This window comes from Canis lupus, chromosome 38 (assembly GCF_003254725.2).
Source record: "Canis lupus dingo isolate Sandy chromosome 38, ASM325472v2, whole genome shotgun sequence".
In the NCBI taxonomy this organism is placed as follows: Eukaryota; Metazoa; Chordata; class Mammalia; order Carnivora; family Canidae; genus Canis; species Canis lupus.
The window spans coordinates 9,028,247-9,048,953 of record NC_064280.1 but is presented as its reverse complement, the minus strand read 5'-3'; the positions used below and the strand labels follow the sequence as shown (position 1 = coordinate 9,048,953).

Genomic DNA, 20,707 nt, shown 5'->3' with positions numbered 1-20,707 from the left:
TCTCTCTCCTAAATCAGCCAGGTCAGAGCAAGCTGAGCCATAAAAGAAGTAGCCTTACTGATAATTTCCTTAAGTTCCAGGGAGTGATTGCTGTTCAAGAGTCCTTTGGCATGTTGCTTGGTGGTTTGTAGGTCTCAGGGGCTCTGGACATCTGGACCTCCAAGACTCTTCTGGAAAAAGTCCTAGTGGCAATCCCAACTTTTACAGGGAATGTCTTTTGAAACATATTGTTTATATTTGATAAGCTTGGTCATACTGTGGATGATTGAGTTTGGATGATAAATTCCTGTTTTATTTAATTGTTCAAGTGTACTATGAATTTATGTGTTTTATAAAGATTTAGACCTCAATTTTGTAGGTGAGTCTTGTTTTGCCATAAGTCTTTGCATATGATGAGATTAAATACAGAAATAGGATGGTTCATTTAAAACTCAGTGATACAGTGAAAAGAGGACAGATCCATTCCAGAAAAGTCTGTGTTGGAATCTTGGTCTTTCAACTTCTTGGTTTGAGAACTTGGGGAATTTCACAAACAAGGCTGAGCCTGTTTTTTTTATTTTTTTGTTTTTTTTCCACCAAGAAAATGGGTATAATAATCTATAACCTAATGTTGTTGTCAGAACTAAATGAAGAGGATATCTGTTATGATACCAGAAATATGGTATTTAATAATTGTATATATTTCTCTATTGAATGATCTACAATAGCAAAAAAAAAATGAATGAAAAAAGAAAGAAAATCAGCTATTCAGATACTGGGTGGAAAAAAATGCCTTGCCTATGATAAATTGAATAAGTATTTGTTGTTTGAACTACTTATTCTAAAACGCTTTTGGAATTGAAAACAAGCATCCCAAGAATCCAGAATGTCTGTGTAACGTTTTTGTCATCGGTCTTATTCTTTTAGTTCATGTCATGGGTTCCTTTCTCAGTGTCCTGAAAAATGACTCCATGACCTCAACAAGAAAGCTGGGCTGAAGAGTGCATTCGTTTCAATTACAAGAAAGGTTTATGAACTATTTAGACAAGAGTTGAGTGATAGATATCATAACCACACTTTACAGATACATTCACATATCTAAACAGAAATGGAATCTAAATTCCTAGAAAAAAAAAGTATAATTTATGTGTCTAATATTATGCCATGGGTAATGGAACTCACATTTCAAGCCAAAAATCTGAACTAAAATCAAGTTTTTGTTGAATGAATTTGGTCTTCAAACAATATTTTAGTAATAGCTTCTCTGAGAGAAAAAAAAAGTCTATTTACCCTTGAATTACTTTGATTAATTATTTTATACTAACACATTACAACTTGTGAATTCTAGAAATGCTATTTTACTGACTTTGGCAAAGTGCCAAAATGACTAGGTTTTCAGTACTTGAAATGAAAATGATCGTGCAGAGTATGCTGATTATTGGTTATTAGAATTTAGAAAGAAAAGCGAGACAAAGCCAGTTGCTAAGGAAATAACGGGTTTACTTTCTCCATCATGGGCTTATAATCACAGTGGTTTTTCTGTATGTTTGCCAGAATGTTCTGATATTTAGTCGGGAAAATTTACTTGTTTACTTTAATAATGACAGTGTTTCTAGGAATGATTTATAAGCAGAGGTAATGAAGGTACCCCTGCTTTTGTGCTGTTGACCGTAAAAATACAACTGAATACTAAAGATTCTAGCGAGTTGGGTTTTCTCTAAAGGCTATTGAAGGGGACCTTCAAATGTTTCCATTAAAAAACTCTTGGTGAATTTTCCCCAGGTTCTAACAAGCTATATCAAAATAAAACTCGTTTCATGGAAAAAAGGAATCCCACAGCACTTCTTTTTAATAACTGTTCAGCTACAAAATTTTATTGGTATCTTTTTATGTTCCCTCTAGAGGATGTAATGCACAAAAGCATTGCCACGGAACATATAAAATTACAAATGAAATTTATTGTAAAAAGTAGAATGTCTTCTAGACTGGTGTCAGTATTTATTTCATTCATAAACCAAAACTGCAGTATAATATATTCATTGTCAGCAAGTTCATGTGTGTAAATTGCCATCCAATGTTATTGACTGATATAAGACAGATATTGAAAAGACAATTTAAATGTACTCTTCCAAACATAAACTGTTCCACAAAAGCACTGTAAAAACTCCTTCAAGATTTTGGGTTGTGCTTGACATTTATGGTTAACTACATAATTTGGTCGTGTCATAATCCACTGTGTTTGGCAATTTGGCATTAAACGCCTGCAGAGCAGATTGGATCCTCACCACCTCACTAGTAGACAGCTTGAGTCTATGACGAAGCAAGCAAGAGAAAAGATCTAGACGACGCTGACCAGGTGGGGAGAGTTTATTTACACGGTCTCTTATCTCTAGAAGCTGCAAAAGTGCTGAGTCCTGGGATCCCTGAGTATAGGGGTAGTCCAGCTGCAAAATCAAGTCCCGGATTGCTTCAGGGTCAAAGTGCATGCTGTAACCAAACACTTGAATGTTATTGATTTTCATATAACCCAGGTTCCGGGAAGGGTCAATAAATTCGAGAGGTTCGTAGTAAATGCTCTCGTTGCCATTGGGGCCATTTGACTTGATGCGACTCCTCAGGTAGATGTGCACTGTCTCAAAAAACGTCTTCCACTTGTTGCCCAGAGTCAGCGACCAGTTGTAACACTGCAGCGGGAGGTCCAGCTTAGTCCGCTCCCAGTCTGGAAAGCTGTTTTCATTCACAGGCATGAACCAGCTCTCGGAGTGGCTGCCTCCGAAGGGATTGACGTAGACGGCCAACACTGGCTCCAACGTGCTGTTTTTAGTTAAGCAAATCTGCAAAGAGAGACCCAAGATCATGTGGACCAGACTCGACTTGTACTTGTTGCTCTTCAAGGTGAGGAGCATCCGCTTGCGCCAGGAGGGGTCAAACCAGCTGTTGAGGCGCATGTCGTTGCTGATGAAGATGGCATGGACTTCTATTCGCCTGTCCGTCTTCTGCAACAGGTATTTCATCTCGAGGTCTTGCAGGTCAGTCTCAAAGCCGATGTAGTGGTCCGTGGACTCGGCAACCTCGGGCTTGCAGAGCCCCTGGCTGAGCATGTAGCCGGTGTTGCAGGTGCCGCAGCGGGTGCGGTTGTCGGGGGCACAGGTCAGGCAGGCCGCGGCGTCGCCCACGGTGCAGGGCAGGAACGAGGTGCAGACCACCTGGTCATTCGGACACGTGCACGAGTGTGTCTCCTCCGAAAAGCTGCCCAGGAGGCCATTCTCATTGCAGTAGAGAAAAGACTGGATGCGAGTGAGCCAGTAGGTTGAGGTTCTAGAAACACAAAACAACACGAATCTGCATAAATACAAAGGCATTTTGGGTGTGTGTGTGTGTGTGTGTGTGTGTGTGTGTGAACCGTGAGGTCAACCTTAGCTGTGAAACCTTCACTATCATTTCTTAGCTTAGCTCCAGATATTTCACTGAGATAAATGATCCATATAGTTTATAATTGAAAACAGAGGCCTGTGTATATGATATTTATACACGTATTATGTGATTTTTGGTATTGGGTCTTTTTTTTTTTTTTTTCTCATTTTCATTCTTCCTTGCACAAGGTTAGGTGTGGGTATATTGGATTCAAACTGGAATATTGCGGGGATTGCTTTCTGAAGAGATTGCATGTCATTTCGCTAGTGTACTCGGAAGCTGATTGTGAACATAATTGGGTCAGTTATTGTCTTGAAATGCTCTCCAGCAACGGGAAATAGATGTGGCATTATCATTAAATACCTAGAGTAGAATTAGAGCATATAAAGGGTGACTGCTCATTCATTCACTCTTAGCTGCATAAAGTACTAACGCTGCAGGAAGCTAAATAGAAAGTAAAATAAGAATGAAAGAAAAATAAACAACTCTAAGATGTCAATCAATGTATTTAAATTCTAGGGTTTTATCAATATTGACAGAACAAGTACCCACCGAGGAGGAAAATATTATTAAAACATGTTTGACTTTATTCTTAACAGGCTGCTCCAGAAAATTGTTGAAAATATCTCGTTAAAATCATCTACAAGTTGTTTTAATAAGGGTTAAGTGTGTCAGTTTAATGTGTTTGATTTGAATCATTACCATTTTTCCTTATTTATACCCAGAAATCAGGCTAATCATGATGCAAATGCAAGATTTTACTTTTCATGTTTTCCCCACATTATTCAAACTCCTTTGGTGTGTTTAAAACCTCAGTAAAATAATGAAGGAAAATTGTGTGGCCTGGAAATCAGATAATTCTTTTGTTTTCATCATAGCTGTGGGATCATGGAAGAATTGAACTGCGTCGATATCCTGCCATTCTCTCATGTGAAAAATGGGAATAGAGATATCTTCCATATTGAGTTCTTGTGAGAAATTCTTAGGCTCAGGTGGTATGCATGTGTTTAGAATATCACACAATGTATGTATTTTTTACATTCTTATGCCTTTCTGCTGGTCATTATTTAGTACCTATGAGATTTTCTGCAAAATAAATCTATTATACTCCATTCTTTAGACTTGTACACTGCTGCTGTTTCAAAGACTTTGTATATGCTGAATACTGGTAAAACACAGGTATTAATCTGTGTAAATAATTGATAAAGACAATGTCTTAGATATCCATAACAATATTTGAGCTATTTATATGACATGTTCATTCTTGTTCCCTGCCCACCCTCCCCTTGCAATGCAAAACATATATATTTTTTATTTTTTTATTTTCTTCCTTCTTTTCCCAAATAAATCAAATAACTCCTCTCATGGCACTTACTTATTTTTCCATGGTACCTTTTTCTCACTTAAAACTCTATATCACTGTGTACCTACTTGTTGGTACTCCATTTATCCTATTAAATATATTATTCAGCCTGCCAGAGGCATGGGTGACTGTTCAGTGCTGTATATCCAGTGTCAAGTGGAATATCAGGAGATCACAGCCCTTTTTTACTGAATCTTGAGTCAAATGCACTGATGAATTAGAAGACATTTTCTCAAAAAATGTAATTTTGAGTGAAATTTAAAGCCCTAAAATATAATATTTAATACAATGGTAAAGACCCAGCTCTCGAGTTGCAGGAAGTGGAGTTCCACAACATACACTTTGACATTTGCACAATTAAACATATAAAAAGCTTTTCTCTTCTACCTTCCCTAAATGTAACTTTTTGGTTTAGACCCAGAAGAAAAGAAAAACAAAAAAAACTAGATGAAACCCAACCAAAGCCTAAAACATCTTCCTCTTAATTATTTCTCACACTGAAAAACTCTGACTGGAAACCCAAACCTATTAAATTCAGTTCTTTCTCCAGATTCTTTAAAAGTTCTCAGATAAACTCTCCCAAGAGTACACCCAAAGGTGGCAAAATAGCAATGATGTGAGGCTCTTTGGCACTTTGTGAGCCCTGCATCTACATGAGGATCACTTGTTTTCTAGTCTGGTTCTTGTTTTCTCCTGCAGAATAAATGTGAAAACAGCCTCCTTCTGTGGTGTTGTGAAAACACTTGCTTATTTCTGTATTCAGTCTAGATATATAGAAATGATTACTGATTTTTAATCTGCAGTTACTGATATATTTATTCCATCAGTTTTCTCTTTCACAGGCCATTAGCATCTGGCTTGGCTTCTTTCTCTTTTCTGTCCTTATTCCTTCCTCCTTCTCTCCCTCCCTTCTTTCTTTCCCTTCTTTCTTATTTTCTTCCTTTCTTCCCTTCTTTTCTATGTTCCCTTCTCCCCCCCCCTTTCTGTAATTCTATTTGAGTCTTTCTAATATAAAGAATATATAATATATAACCTATATGGATTGAAAATTATATTTTCTTCCCTGAAACCAAAGCATAAATTCCCTGAGCCAAATCATCTTTCACTGTAAGCTCTAATCATGTTTCCAAATCATAAGGACAAACAAAAAATGAAATAAATAGACCTAAGGCTAAAGACAGAGCTCACAAAACTAGGGCACTGAGAAAGAAGCATTTGGACACTTTAGAAAAGCAATGGCTTTTTCAGCTTTCAATCTCTTCCAATCCTTTTCACGTCCCTGCAGATGCATTACTGAAGGAATGTGTTTTGGCTTCGTGGGTTTCAGCTTGTCATGTATGAATATTGATAACTTGGCACACTGTCAAAGCTCCCGTATCCTGGGACGGAAAAGCTAGCGTGTGGATTTTCTTCTTTTCGGCTTCTTGTTCCTTTCTCGCCTACTACCTACCTTTTGGCATTTTTACTGTATTTCACAAGCAGAGAATAGATTTTTAAAGGAAAATATTTAATTTTCCTGAATAATCAGTCTTTTCTTTACTCCTTTTAAAATCTTGGCTAAAGCAGTAGTCAAAAATAGAGAAGGGAGCCACTTTGGGGTTTTCATTTACCCAAATAATCATGTAATTTTATTTTTCCCAACAAAGTAAAATTTAACTGCTTTTTTCTTTATTTTAAAGCATTTTAAACTTATCTTAGATAAGCTTAATTGCTAAGTAGCTTTAAAAATTAATTTAATGAAAACATAAACCAAAAGTAGGCTGTAGCAAGTATCTTCTTAACACTATTTCCTTTTCAATTTAAATATTTAAAGAAAGTAGTACTACATTTTTTTTTAATTCATCTATAGCTTTTATTTCCTCAAATTATTTGGTGTCTCCTGAGGCTAAGGCTAAAGGATGTAATGTCAAAAGATGCATTCCTGGCAGACAGATCTTCTGTTATTTGTTATCAATATGTGATGTGGTTTGTGACATGTATTTATTGTACTTCAATAAATATTTACTAAATAAAGGAAAGGGGAAAGGAGTAAGGAAGGAGGGAGAGACAGAAATTAGAGTGAAGGAACTATGGGTTATGGAGAACAGAAGACAGAAGACTGAAATTAAAATTTAATTTTAGGGGCAGCCTGGCTGCCTCAGCGGTTTAGCACTGCCTTCAGCTCAGGGCCTGATCCTGGAGACCCAGGATCAAGTCAAACGTCGGGCTCCCTGCATGGAGCCTGCTTCTCCCTCTGCCTGTGTCTCTGCCTCTCTGTCTCTCTCATGAATAAATAAATAATAATTAATTAATTAATTAATTATAAATAAAATAAAAATTTAATTAAATTAGAATTTAAAAAGCCATTGGCATGTGATAGTTACTATGATGTGGAACATTTTAGGAAGAGGAGGAGCTCCTTATCTATCAGGAATAGATCTTGCATTTTGGAAATAATTTCTACAATCGTAAGGCTCATATGGGATAGTACTAAAAAGAGAAAAATGCCTTCCAAAGTTAAGTTAAAATTTAAGTTAAAATTTAAGCTGAAAGCCTATAGCATGTTTATGTTTGAGGAATCACATGGCCTACTAATTTGAGAACTTTAGACAACTGTTTAACTTGTCTTGGTTCAATCTGTAATATTCTCCATGTATTTAAGATATTCTCTCCACCGGATAAGTGTCACATGAGCATCAGAAGAGCATTAGACTAGTAGATGAATACCTGATTTCTGGACTGTACTTTACCCAGTGACCTGGGACAGGTCACTTAGCTTCCTTAACCTTAACCAGAGCTCAAAAAAATATTGTTTCAAAGTTTGGTTCTGCATGACCCTGGGGAATAGAGAGAGCTTTCTGACCTGTGACTTGTTCCTGTAGACTTTGCTTGCCTATCTTTCGTCAGTGAAATAATGTAACATATAAACCCCATCATCACCATCTCACATGTGGTGGCTGCTCCTAATGCAACAATGTGAATGAAATGCTTATCCCTAAAATGTTCCTGTTATTAAGAATATCCACTAAGAAAAAAAAAAGAAGAATATCCACTAAGATATAGTATTATTCTTGCAGTTTTGAATGATGTTAAGTGTGATTGGTGAAACAGATTCCTGGGCCTCACTCCAGAGATCTTGGGTGAATTTCTAAGAGTAGGGCCCAGAAAGATGCAATCCCGGAGGACATTATGTACCCACTGGGGACAAGGTTCCTATGTAAGAAAATTAACAAACCAAATAGAGGCTAGGGGCTTTTTAAATACCATCTAGCCATTGGCATGAAAAAATATGTTCATGGGATCCCTGGGTGGCTCAGCGGTTTAGCGCCTGCCTTTGGCCCAGGGCGCGATCCTGGATACCCGGGATCGAATCCCACGTCGGGCTCCCGGTGCATGGACCCTGCTTCTCCCTCTGCCTATGTCTCTGCCTCTCTCTCTCTCTCTGTATGACTATCATAAATAAATAAAAATTATAAAAAAAAAAAAAGAAAGAAAAAATATGTTCAAAGAGAGTAGAGAAAAGTTACGATTTCTGTGAAGAAGAGTCAGCATTAGATGGCTGTGAATTAGCATGTGGGTCTCTGCCACCACTGTGTACTCTACAGTGTGCAAACCCGACACTAGGAAATTTGTCACGTGCATTCACTGAAGAACAAAGCAAACACGAAAGCCTACCTTAATAAATGAATTCTCGTTTGTTATATTAATTATTTAGTGAATACCTCTCATGTCAAGGACCAGTTACTTTGTATTCATTATTAAAAATTCTTCACAGTAGCTTCCAAAGGTTAACCTCATTTTAAAATTTTAAAAATACCGAGGTTCATGGTTTTAATGATTTTCTGTTACATATCTTTTAAGTATGACAATGAAGACAGACTCAGAAGCAAATTTAATTTTTTAAAAAATATGGTTGAAAGTGTCTCATCCTTATTCTCACAGGATATGAGAAAAAGTACTTAACAAATGATCTCAGGAAAAATATCCATGTATTGGCTATAGCTGGACAGCATTGAAGATAAAATGACTTTTAAAGCATTTTTTAAAAATTTTTATTTATTTATGATAGTCACACACACAGAGAGAGAGAGGCAGAGACACAAGCAGAGGGAGAAGCAGGCTCCATGCACCGGGAGCCCAATGTGGGACTCGATCCTGGGTCTCCAGGATCCCGCCCTGGGCCAAAGGCAGGCGTCAAACCGCTGCGCCACCCAGGGATCCCATAAAATGACTTTTAACTTGATAAAATGACTGTTAATTATGATGAAAGTTTAATTTTTGAGTGACAGTAAACTCTATTGGCTTCAATCACATTTGGGGAGCCAAACTATCAACTTTGAATTTATTTTCATTTACGCCATATATAAATTGGGAATAAAGTAGAGGTTGTTGTTAAAAATGAAAGCACAATTTCAGGAAAAGCACTTAAAAGAGTGCTTATGCACAGATTAAATGGGAAATAAATGTAAATGCTTATTTTTATTATTACTGTTGTTACTACTCTTATCTTTTAAAGAAGTATCATTGTATGTACTTCCTTTAATGCAAATGCTTTTTTCTCCAGAAAATTGAAAATTTTATTGTATCTACAACAATTCTTGCATTGCATGCATAATATTACACTTATTTCTGCTATTTTCTATTTTTATCAAAATAGACACAGTTATTGATAACATGGTCAAGATTATATTTAAAAGTACATGTATAGCCTCTTTGCTATAGTTTTGAAGCTAAAATGTGTAAAGACAATATTGCTCAAATTCAGGACATATATTCTGATGTGTAATGGTTTGCACTGAGGTATTAGAACATATGTTGATACAAAAACAATTACCTCCTCTCACAGTTAAATCCTCTCTGAGCACTAATAATCTTATTTCAAAGGTCCCTTATTTCAACCTTCTAATCTTTTATTGCTCTCCAAATCTGTGCAATGTGGATCCAAATCTTAAAACCTAAACAATATAATTTCAGTTTCTTTTTGAAGTTAAATATCGCTCCTTTGAGTAGAGCATTTCATTTCAGCCTTCATAGATTTGTGTTTTTCATCTAATACTTTAAACTAAATATGAATTTGGGATTAAGTGCCCACAGCTATTTAAACAATCATAAGCTGATTATTAGCTCAGTCACAGAATGGATAATACCAAATAATATTCCATCACTTGCCCTCTTCCAATTCTGCTGCTCTGACCATCTCAGCCTTGGCAATGTGGCCTGGGGCTCATGTTGACTTTCCCAACACTTAATAGTCTCAGTCTTAGAAACAGTTTTACACCCCAAGAAAAAGAATGTCATTGTCAAAGGTCCCTCAGCCATGGTCTCCCAAGGAAGCATCTACATACCACATATGTATATGGGTACACATCTATAGACACATATATATACACATTTTAATTCAAGTATCTACTAATCAGTTTGGCTTGCAGAAAGACAATGAAAAAGAGAATGAAACAGTTGAAGATGTAGGTTTTATTTTAAGGAAATTATTACCTGGCCGTGACATCCATTGAGGTTTTACCATGAGCACAGTACTTTAACAGGCATTATTTATTTACTCCGCCCAGTGCTCACTACTCCCTGGGTAAAGATGCTTGTTACCCCTACCTAAAGGCATGCCTTTTTTTTTTTTAATTTTTTAAATTTATTTATGATAGTCACACACAGAGAGAATGAGAGAGAGAGAGGCAGAGACACAGCCAGAGGGAGAAGCAGGCCCCATGCACCGGGAGCCCGACATGGGATTCGATCCCGGGTCTCCAGGATCGCACCCTGGGCCAAAGGCAGGCGCCAAACCGCTGCGCCACCCAGGGATCCCAAGGCATGCCTTTTAAAGCTTAAGCGACTAGATCTTGTCCAAACTCCTACAGCTACTAAGTGGTAAAACTGAATGTACATCTCTGGTCTTTATTACTCCCAGTTATTTTTTTGGATATGACATCAAAAGCTCAAGCAACTGGGACGCCTGCGTGGCTCAGCGGTTGATCATCAGCCTTTGGCTCAGGGCATGATCCCAGAGTTTTGGGATCCAGTCCCACATCAGGCTCCCTACGGGGGGCCTGCTTCTCCCTCTGCCTATGTCTCTGCCTTCTCTCTGTATCTTTCTGAATAAATAAAAAATCTTAAAAAAAAAAAAAAACAGCTCAAGGAACAAAAGCAGAAATTAATAAGTAAGACAACAATAAACAAAGGTTTCAGTCCAACTAATTTGTAACACATTTGGTTGAGCGGTATTCACAGATGAATCTGCTTACTTTTTAGAGAGCTACTGAAACATTTTGTCCCCAGAGATGCTATAAGATACTATAGTTCAAAAAAATCAAGAGACATGTTTTGCTTCTACTTGTGGCAATAAAATATGAAAAGAAACAGGTCAACATTCAGGCTGTGAAATATGAGTCACACAAAAATGAACACAGTCATGTTACTGTAAGTAAAGAGAAGATATTATCAAAAGAACACCAGCATTTTCCTAATTTGAGTCCTATTTAATTTTCTTCCAAAGATTATCAAAAATTGAACTAAGTTGTCCCCAAGTACATTAGATATTAAGTTAAAAGTACTTAAAAAGTATTTGTTATATGTAACAAATGTAAATTCTTTACATATAACAAATTCTTTTCTAAAAAAGAAACAAATTTGTTAGTGTAATTGATGAATATTTTGCAACTGTTTTGCAAAATAGGTAAATCCGGTCTGTCCTAAGTACATGCATAACATCCTGGCTTTCATCCAACATTAATGTTCATTTCACCAAGTCATTATTACCAAATCATCTGTATTTCTCATTGCATTATATTTTCTGTGAAGAAAAATATATATTTTTTACTTCACTATTTTACTTTGACAACATACTTAATGTACAATGTTTATGCTTAAATTCCCCCCATTACAACCTTTTAAACTTTTATTAGTCTTAAATTTTGTGCATTATGGATCAAATTAAAAAAATCTAAATAATATTACTCAGGAATTTAAAATAAAATACTTATAATGAGGCCATTCCATTTCATCTTACATAGCCATATTCATTTCTGATCCTAATACTTCAAATTTAATATAAGTGAATAAATTAATGAACAAGAGTAGTTGAAAAAGCAAATTTAAGGCTAAATTGGAAATGTCCTTCATTGTTTTGTTGCTGTAGTTGTTAATATTTCATATGGCTTTCTTGATTTCCAGTAAGTGATGAATATTTTTAAAAATTGTCTTATTTTCACCAAATCTGTTTTTCAAAGTATGTTTCATGACCAATTTCTTATCAACTTAGAGAAGATCAATAAACTATTCTTAACACCATCATTTAAATAATTTAATCAATTTTAACCTTTTTCTAAAACTAGAAACTAATACTATTTACATTTAAAGGATATTTTCCAATTAAATAAAAAATATAACTTGCCTAAATCCAATGTCCATCTACTCATATACCTATGAACACAATTATGTCACAAACTGTCTATGATATCCCCAAGTTTGTCAGAGAAATATCCCTTCAAATAAATGTCTCCAAACTTACCATTTTCTTCTCTCATAATACAATCATCATTGTTTCCTATAACAGTGGATATCAACTTGTCCCTCTGTGCCTCATATAAAGCAAGAACGTACTAAACAGTCTTTTTTTGACAACCTCACTTACAAAAACTAAATTCCTTGAATGGGTGTATCAGTTAACTATATCATTATATTTGTAATTAAGCCATTTATAACCATGTATTACAGTTTAAGAGATTCTTATCTCATTGTTTCAACTGAAGTATACTATTCATGATAATATCTGTAATTTCCTACATGTTAGTTTACTTCATTGGAGTATAAGCTCCTTGGAAAAAAAGAAACTGACTGTAATTTCATTGGAATTCCTAGAGACCGGGACTCCCAGGTGACTCTGCAGTTAAGCATCTGTCTTCAGCCCACAGGGTGATCCTGGAGTCCTGGGATCGAGTCCCACATCGGGCTCCCTGCATGGAGCCTGCTTCTCCCTCTGCCTGTGTCTCTGCCTTTCTCTTTCTGTGTCTCTCATGAATGAATAAATAAAATCTTAAAAAAGAAAAAAAAGGAATTCCTAGAGACCAACAAAATGCCTTCCTGATCCCTCCAAACAAAACTGCTAAGTCAAAATTGAATTATGGACTTACGTTTGAGGGAAAATGTCAGAGAGAATACTCTTTAAAACTCCTCAATGCAAAATGCCTAATAATTCTGGCAATAACTATTTTAATGCATCATAATATGGAAAAAAAGATGTAGTAAACTTCACAGGCTAAAATTGAAGTAAAAGAACAGTATGAGGGAAGATGTACATGTGCTTGATCCTAAAGGATGGGATGGTTGTCTTAGGTATCAGAGACAAAGTAGGGTACACTTGACAAGCAGGAAGTTGAATTGTAGATCCACTATATTTGGGAAGACAGAAACTATGAAATTAAAGAAAGAGTCAACCTAAAAAAAAAACAACAGCAAAAGCTACCAACATTTAGCAAAGAAAGAGAGCAAAATGAGTGCCTGCCTTGGCATCATTGTTAGTGGAAAGAAAAAATACATAATCTATAAATTCAAAACCAGGAATGAAAATAATTATTTTAAAGTGCTCCCAAATTGTTGTAGTGTGGTAAAATTAAACATATACATTTTCTAGAGGCCTGTACATCCTGCAAAGGATTTGAAAAGTCAATATAGATAAAATTATTTTGACCATGAGCTCACAATCACAAAAAAACAAATGCACATGAGGATGTGGTATTTTTGTGATTGTTTTCACCCTTACACATTATTATTATTATCTTTTAAAGATTCATTTATTTATTCATGAGAAACACACACAGAGAGAGAGAGAGAGAGAGAGAAAGAGGCAGAGACATAGGCAGAGGGAGAAGCAGGCTCCTTGCAGGGGGCCCGAAGCGGGACTCAATCCCAGATCCTGGGATCATGACCTGGCCGAAGGCAGGCGTCCAACCACTGAGCCACCCAGGCATCCCACCCTTACACATTATTTTTACCCTTTTCCATGTTGGATGGAAAGGCCTATATTTTTAGACATATTTTCAACTCTCTGCTTCCATGTGGCAAGAACTTCACCCTGATGATCTTGATAATAAATGATAAAAAGCTGGAAAATCACATTTGTATGTATCACACAAGAAAATGTGAAAATCTGAAAGCACTACAATTTTAACTTGCAAGACATCAGTATTATGTATATTGTTTATACTTTTCAAATTAATGAACAACTGTGGGTAGTGTAAGAATAATTTTTATTCTGTAAGTGTGAACACCAGCGCTGTAGTCTGACCATAAATTTGCAAAGGTTTCATTGAATTTACTGCAGATTATAAATGTGATATTGCACAGGATTATTTTCAGACTGCTAATTTTATTATTATTAATTTATATATATATATATATATATATATATATATATATATATATAGACAGAGAGAGGAGTGGGTAGTGAGACAGAGAGAGAGAATATTAAGCAGGATCCATCTTCAGTGCAGAGCCCTACATGGTACTCCATCTCATGACCTGAGCTGAAATCAAGATTTGGATGCCTAACTGACTGAGAAATCCAAAATCTACTAATTTAATTATTAATCTGTACTATATAGATACTATAGATATGAAGTAATTTTGAAAAAAGAACAATAGATTATCTCCTTTTCAAAAAAAAGATTTATTTATTTATTTATTTATTTATTTATTTATTTATTTGTGAAAGACACAGAGAGAGAGAGAGAAAGAGACATGATAGAGGGAGAAGCAGGCTCCTCACAGAGAGCCCAATGTGGGACTCTATGGTGGGATCTGGGATCATGCCCTGAGCTGAAGGTAGATGCTCCACCACTGAGCCACCCAGGCACCCCTCAGTAGAGTATCTCCTAAACCAGAAACTGGAACAAAAGAATGTAACTTCAGACTAATCAATGGCATTTATGTATTTATTTATCTAAATAAAGAGGATGGAAACATCAGAACAAAGAAAGCTGGGGATTCAGTATAGTGATATTTAGCAATGTTTATTTAGCATCCTATGGGCATGAGGTTGCCCTGACAAAATGGTGAGTGGTTTCTGACCTCTTAGTGAGATATTATTTGTGACCACGAATGTATCCATACTTGATCTTAGCCAAAAGTCCGAGAAGCAATCCACAAATGTAACCAGATATTAAAATGTAATGCTGTTTGGAAGAAAGTCAGTCAACTAAAACACTTGCTCTTATTCCATGATCACTAAGAAGTTTTATGATAATAATTTGGATTCCCATTTAAGTTTCTTACAGGAACAAATCTGATTAACCAAATTAGGAGTTATGTGACAGCTAGTTCACTAAATAACAATATGGCATTCTGGATAATAAGTTATTTTTTAAGAATTTGGTTGACTGGGCTATAGTCCCCAAACTGGTCATCTTCAAGGTGTTTATGTAAATGAAAATTCAGGAGTTTTATAGTTGACAGAAAGTTTACCATTGAAAGAAAAAAACACCAAAAAAACCCCCTCACCTTTCAGAGTTCCTTCATGTATCAAAAATGTCTTAAAGTCACATGCTCAGAGCAATGGCTTTATATGAATATTGCCAAGTGTTGAGGATAAAGTACTACTATACTCTGAACCATAAAGATGGTTAATGACTATGCCACAATCTCACCAGAAAAAAAAAATGGTGCTTATGGCCCTAAAAATGTCACCCTTTATAGGAATAAGGAAATGTTATGGTTTGTGTGCACATGTGTTAAATGTTGCAAAATTTGTACTATGATTAAAGGAATGACAATTTTAAAAGTTTGGCCTGCTTGGCTTGCTAATATAACAAAAACCTGCATCCCTATATCCCATAATTTTGTTCATCAGAAAGAAAGGTATGCAGGTATTATAATCGACTGAATGTTTATATCCACTCAATTTTATATGTTGAAATCCTTTTTCTTAATATAATATTTGGAGTTAGGGTCTTTGGGAGTAATTAGGTAATGAGCATGGAGCCATCATCAATGGAATTAGTGCCCTTAAAAAAGGGACCTGAGACAGCTATTTTTCCCTGTTTCCGCCATGTGAAGGCACAGTGAGAAGATGGCTATCTATAAAGGGGGAAGTGACCTCACACTAGACATCATCTTTCAATGCCTTGATCTTGGTCCTCCAACCTCCAGAATTGTAAGAAATACACATTTGTTATTCAAGTTGCCCAGTCTATGGTATTTTTGTGATAGCCACCCAAACTGACTAAGACAGGCATTATCTCTTAAATTTTCTGCCAACTTAATATTACATTTAAGTCTGTAGAAAATAAAAGTGAATCAAATGACCGTTTAGAAAAGAGAAGCAATTCAGTATGTCTAGCCTTCTCTGGCCTCATTATTTTTCAAAGGAGACTACAGGAAATGATGGATTACCTTAAATGACCATTCAACATCCATTCAGAAAACAAATAGTAAAGCAATCACTTTAATCCTTGGGTTCTCAAGCAGACTTACATTATGTAGAACATTCTCTTTCCTCAGTGCACAAGATGTTCCATTAACCAAAATATGATCTGATAGGGAAAAAAATGAGTCACTCTGGATGATATCAGCAGTGACACAAATCAAATCGGTATTCAAAATGTACCATACTCTCACTTGCAGGGTAAATCACAAAACAAATGGAAGCTTCTTATCAATTGGCAGAAAGATAGAAACTTGTGTCATTTCAAGAGCTTAATCTATTCTGTTGGCACGGGGGGAAATCCACAAATTTATTCCTTAGTGTTGCAGGTTTAGCCTTAATTTAATTTTTGAACAGTAAGTCCATTTTGAAATTATTTGAAAATTAGGTATTATTAGTTTGTTGCTTACAAATTAATTTTAATTTATCTTTGCTTTTCTTTTCATTTATTACTCTTGCCACTTACTATCTTTCAGTAATCAAACAATCCTTTGGAAGAAAGAACAAAAAAGATATTATATGTGAATGACTGCTGAAACCATGATGTAAAAAAATCAGAAAATTCCTTTTACATATTTATATGAGATGTATAATAAATGCCTATTGTAACACAAATAGTTGGACCTTATAAAATGATTTGTAATTTGCAAATCAACAGTTAACAAGGGCCATTCTAGAGATAGTTCACCACATCCATTGAATATATATATGAGAAGTCAAAACTATCTTCTCTCCAAACCTCAGAGTCACCAAAGTAATCACACACTCCTCAAGTGCGCCATTAAATAATAATCACAAATACATAAAGAGCACTTACTACGTGCCAGGGACTAGTTAAACATTTTACATACACACATATATATGTAAAATAAATATATATTATAAATATATATATATATATATATATATATATATATATATATTTAGCCCTTGCACAACTCTATGAAGTACTACCATTTTTCCACAAGGTGCCCCTTATGTGACAGCACAGACTGTCTATAAAAATGAGCCAGTGTCCATGCTCTTCAGAGTCCACTATATTATCTATGGTGTTACTGGCCCAATAAAGGCATATATGAGCAAATGTTGAGATAAGATATTTTTCTAGATAATTATGTTTTCAGCCCACCTCCCCAGGTGACAATTGTCTGAAATGCTTTGACAGCCCATATAAGCTTTGAACCAAATGTGAACTACTATACTGTATCTGGGTTAACCAACACAAAGTGAGATGAAAATATAATTCACACCAACATCCTAATATCATCAGGGTGTTTAATAATCTAAAATCCCATATTGTATAGATTATGTTAAAGTCACATGACAGTGAAAAAGAATCATGTGGTACAAAGGAGATTCTAAAATAGCTCGGATCAGCGTGTCTCCAAGCCATCCTATCCCCTTAACTGAAAAAAGAGGAGGTCTACCTCAGTTTCTTTTTGGATCAATAATAAATAGATTTTTATGTCACATGTACCTTGCTTGAAAGTAAAACAACAGCACCTAAGTGGACACAGGGCTAAAACCAACTTGTCTTTGATTCTGGAAGTTTAATTATTATTATGTAAACATTTTTAGTCATGTTTCCTTATCCTTCTAGCATAGAATAAACCTGTTGGAAAATAATCATGAATTATTTTCATTGAATGTTTCTTGTAGGGAAGGGGATTAGTTTGAACTTTATGATAATCACGTCCTTATGTAAACACAGGCAAGATTTCTTCTCATTCTGTTTTGACTTATGAAGTCATCCTAATATATATTAGTTGTTATAGTATCTGGTTGTATAAGAGGCAAAGGCAAGCTGAGATATGTGAGAAACAGCAATAGGGTTTGTAAATTAAGAATTAGTTTCATTTGTTATTAATTGCCTATCCAATATCCACAGGACCCTCATTCCTACAAACAGAAGCTTGATTTTGTTCAACACAATGTGCCAAACCAAACCAAACCAAACCCAAACCAAACCAAACTACTTTCTCAGTTTTCCTTTAAGTTAGCACTAGATACAGTTCTGATAAAACAGAAGTCTGATGAGCAATGGTCTGGGATAGTCTCTTTTTTCCTGAAAGAAGCTTGCTACATCTCTTCCTGTTACTTATCCTGAAAATGGTTCTGATTTCTGAAGCAACAAGAGCCATCTCCTGAACTCAAGACAACAAACATGCAAGAAGAATTAAGGGAAAGGCAAGAAAAACAAAACCAACCAAACAAAAGCAGGCAAACTGTAGTTAAGAACCAACATCTAAATCAAGTTGCAGAGCCATTTGCCAAGTTACGTTCTACAGAACTCCTGTTACTTAAAAAAGAAAAATCTGTTTTTAGGGAGTCAATTCATCAAGTTTTCTTTACTTGTAGCAGAATATTGATTACTGGGAACAAGATAAAAGTTTCTGAGAAGCAGTCAAACTTTGAAACAAAATAGTCCCTTGATCTTGTGGTGGGTGGGGAGCAACCCACAGTGCTTGGGGATTGAGAGAAATCTCAGGGTGGACCAAATTGAGTTAATCTGCATACTAACTGTAACAAGGTTTCAGAAGGAAATTCTACAGAAAGTCACTTGTGTTTTTTTTGCAACTCAAATAAAAGCCAAGCAAGCCAAATTCTTGGAACTTTCTTGGAATTAAAATATATAAAGACTGACAATCTGAAACAGAAAATTACATCTATTGGCTTAATGGACAAGTGATTTTATGTCACTGAACAAAGAGGAAAAACACTTGACAATAAACAAAAGTATTAACAACTTAGGCAAGAATGTGGATTCTTCAGGCATTACTGAACACACTGGAAAGATTTTCAATGCTTGTTTAAAATAAAACCTGGAGGTGGAGGTATGTTTTAAAAAATAACAACTTAAAAAATTAAGAATATGTTTTTAGCCTCAGTTAGACATTTTCCTATAATGCAGTTATTTTTGAAACAATATCAAATTGATGTTGAGAATGAATTTCTTTTCTTGGTTCATGAGAATTTAGTAGAATTTCAAAAAGTAGATCATTAACTGAAATTATTGAAATCATTGGTTATTTCTATGTTTTAGTATATTATGACTTCATTTATTATGCTGCCACATAAGCCAAGTTGAATGTTCTGTGTATTTCAGAATGCCTTTTGTTTTTGCAATGAAAAGCTTAGAGAATCCATTTGCAGCTTCAGATTGGGAAACAAAGTCAGTAAACCAATAAATACATACTGATTTTTAAAAATCCAAGGTATACTTTTCCTCTTCCACTGAATCAAAAGTCTCTTTTTGGTGTCTTCCTAACAGTAAGTATTTGGACTCTTCCAAAAAATGTTTGACTTCTCACTTCAGTTTATTCCCACATATATCACTCCTATAAAAGATCTGAAGTACAACCTCTTCCTATTCCTCTAAATTGAAAGAAGCGTGTCACCATATATCACTGCCAGACTTGTTTTGTTGAGACTGTACTGAAGCACCACATTCCCCAGGAAAAAGACAGGATTAAACCAAACCTACAACTTTCATTTCAGTATTCAAGGCATAGTTTTTCAAATGAAAAGAAAATAACATAGTATGTTCTCTTCCTAAAGGTATTAAAAACAATTGTGTCAAATTCTTCCACTCCTCCTGCCACTGGTAAGTGCCTTACATTATATTATTTTTATCTAGAAAGCAGACAGGTTGAGGTGGCATCAACTCTGCCTATTAACATTAGGTTTTGCAATTCTTCTGTTCCCTTCTGATCACATTGTGATTCCAATACCTACACAGGATCATATCACTTCTCAGATAAAAACCTTCCAATCATTTCATTTAGCATAAAAGTCTTTAGAGTGACCTCTAAGATCCTTCATAACCACAGCGCCTATCATCGTCTAACCTCACAGGGATTTCTTTCCCACTCTCTCACTCCACACCAGCCTCATGGCCTCCTCCCTCCTCCAGAACATTCCTTTGCTCCTGCTTCTGGGCATTTACATTTGCTCTTTTGCCATCCTGGAACTCCCTTGGTCATTCATCTGTATGTTCTCCTACTTCATCTCCTTCAGATATTTAATCTTATATTTTCTTAGTTGAGGATGTCCATAGATATACTGTTTAAAATTGTTGGTCACTCCAGCCCCTTCCTAACTCTTCTCTGCTTTATTTTTCTTATAGCATTATGTTTTTTTTTCCCCATGTTGTTTTAAATGCCTCTCTTGGGGCTCTGGGATGGCAGAGTCAGTTGAAGATGGGGCTATTTTTTTATTAAAGATTTATTTATTTATTCATGAGAAACACACAGAAAGAGAGGCAGAGACATAGGCAGAGGGAGAAGCAGGCTCCATGCGGGGAGCCTGATGTGGGATTTGATCCTGGATCCCAGGATCAGGGATCACTCACTGAGCCAAGAGCAGATGCCCAACCGCTGAGCCACCCAGGCATCCCAACATGGGACTATTGATTTCAGCCCAAGTCATGATCTTGGGGTCATGAGATCAAGCCCCTTATGGGGCTCAGTGCTCAGCATGGAGTCTACTTGAGTTTCTCTCCCTCTGTCCCTCCCTCCATAGACACTCTCTTTCTTTCAAATAAA

At 35.7% G+C, this 20,707-nt stretch overlaps 1 protein-coding gene across 4 annotated transcripts in view; it reads right to left on the bottom strand.

Annotated features, from left to right (window-relative positions):
- Nucleotides 1-1,821: 1,821 nt before the first annotated feature.
- The window catches only part of BRINP3 (BMP/retinoic acid inducible neural specific 3), a 377,833-nt gene continuing 358,947 nt past the window's right edge, over nt 1,822-20,707 (bottom strand). For all 4 annotated transcript variants that reach the window (XM_025421013.3, XM_035711116.2, XM_035711117.2 and 1 more), the window contains one exon: nt 1,822-3,297. In XM_025421013.3, coding sequence (XP_025276798.1) covers nt 2,181-3,297 — 1,117 coding nt within the window. In that variant the 3' untranslated portion in view covers nt 1,822-2,180. The remainder of the gene's footprint in view (nt 3,298-20,707) is intronic.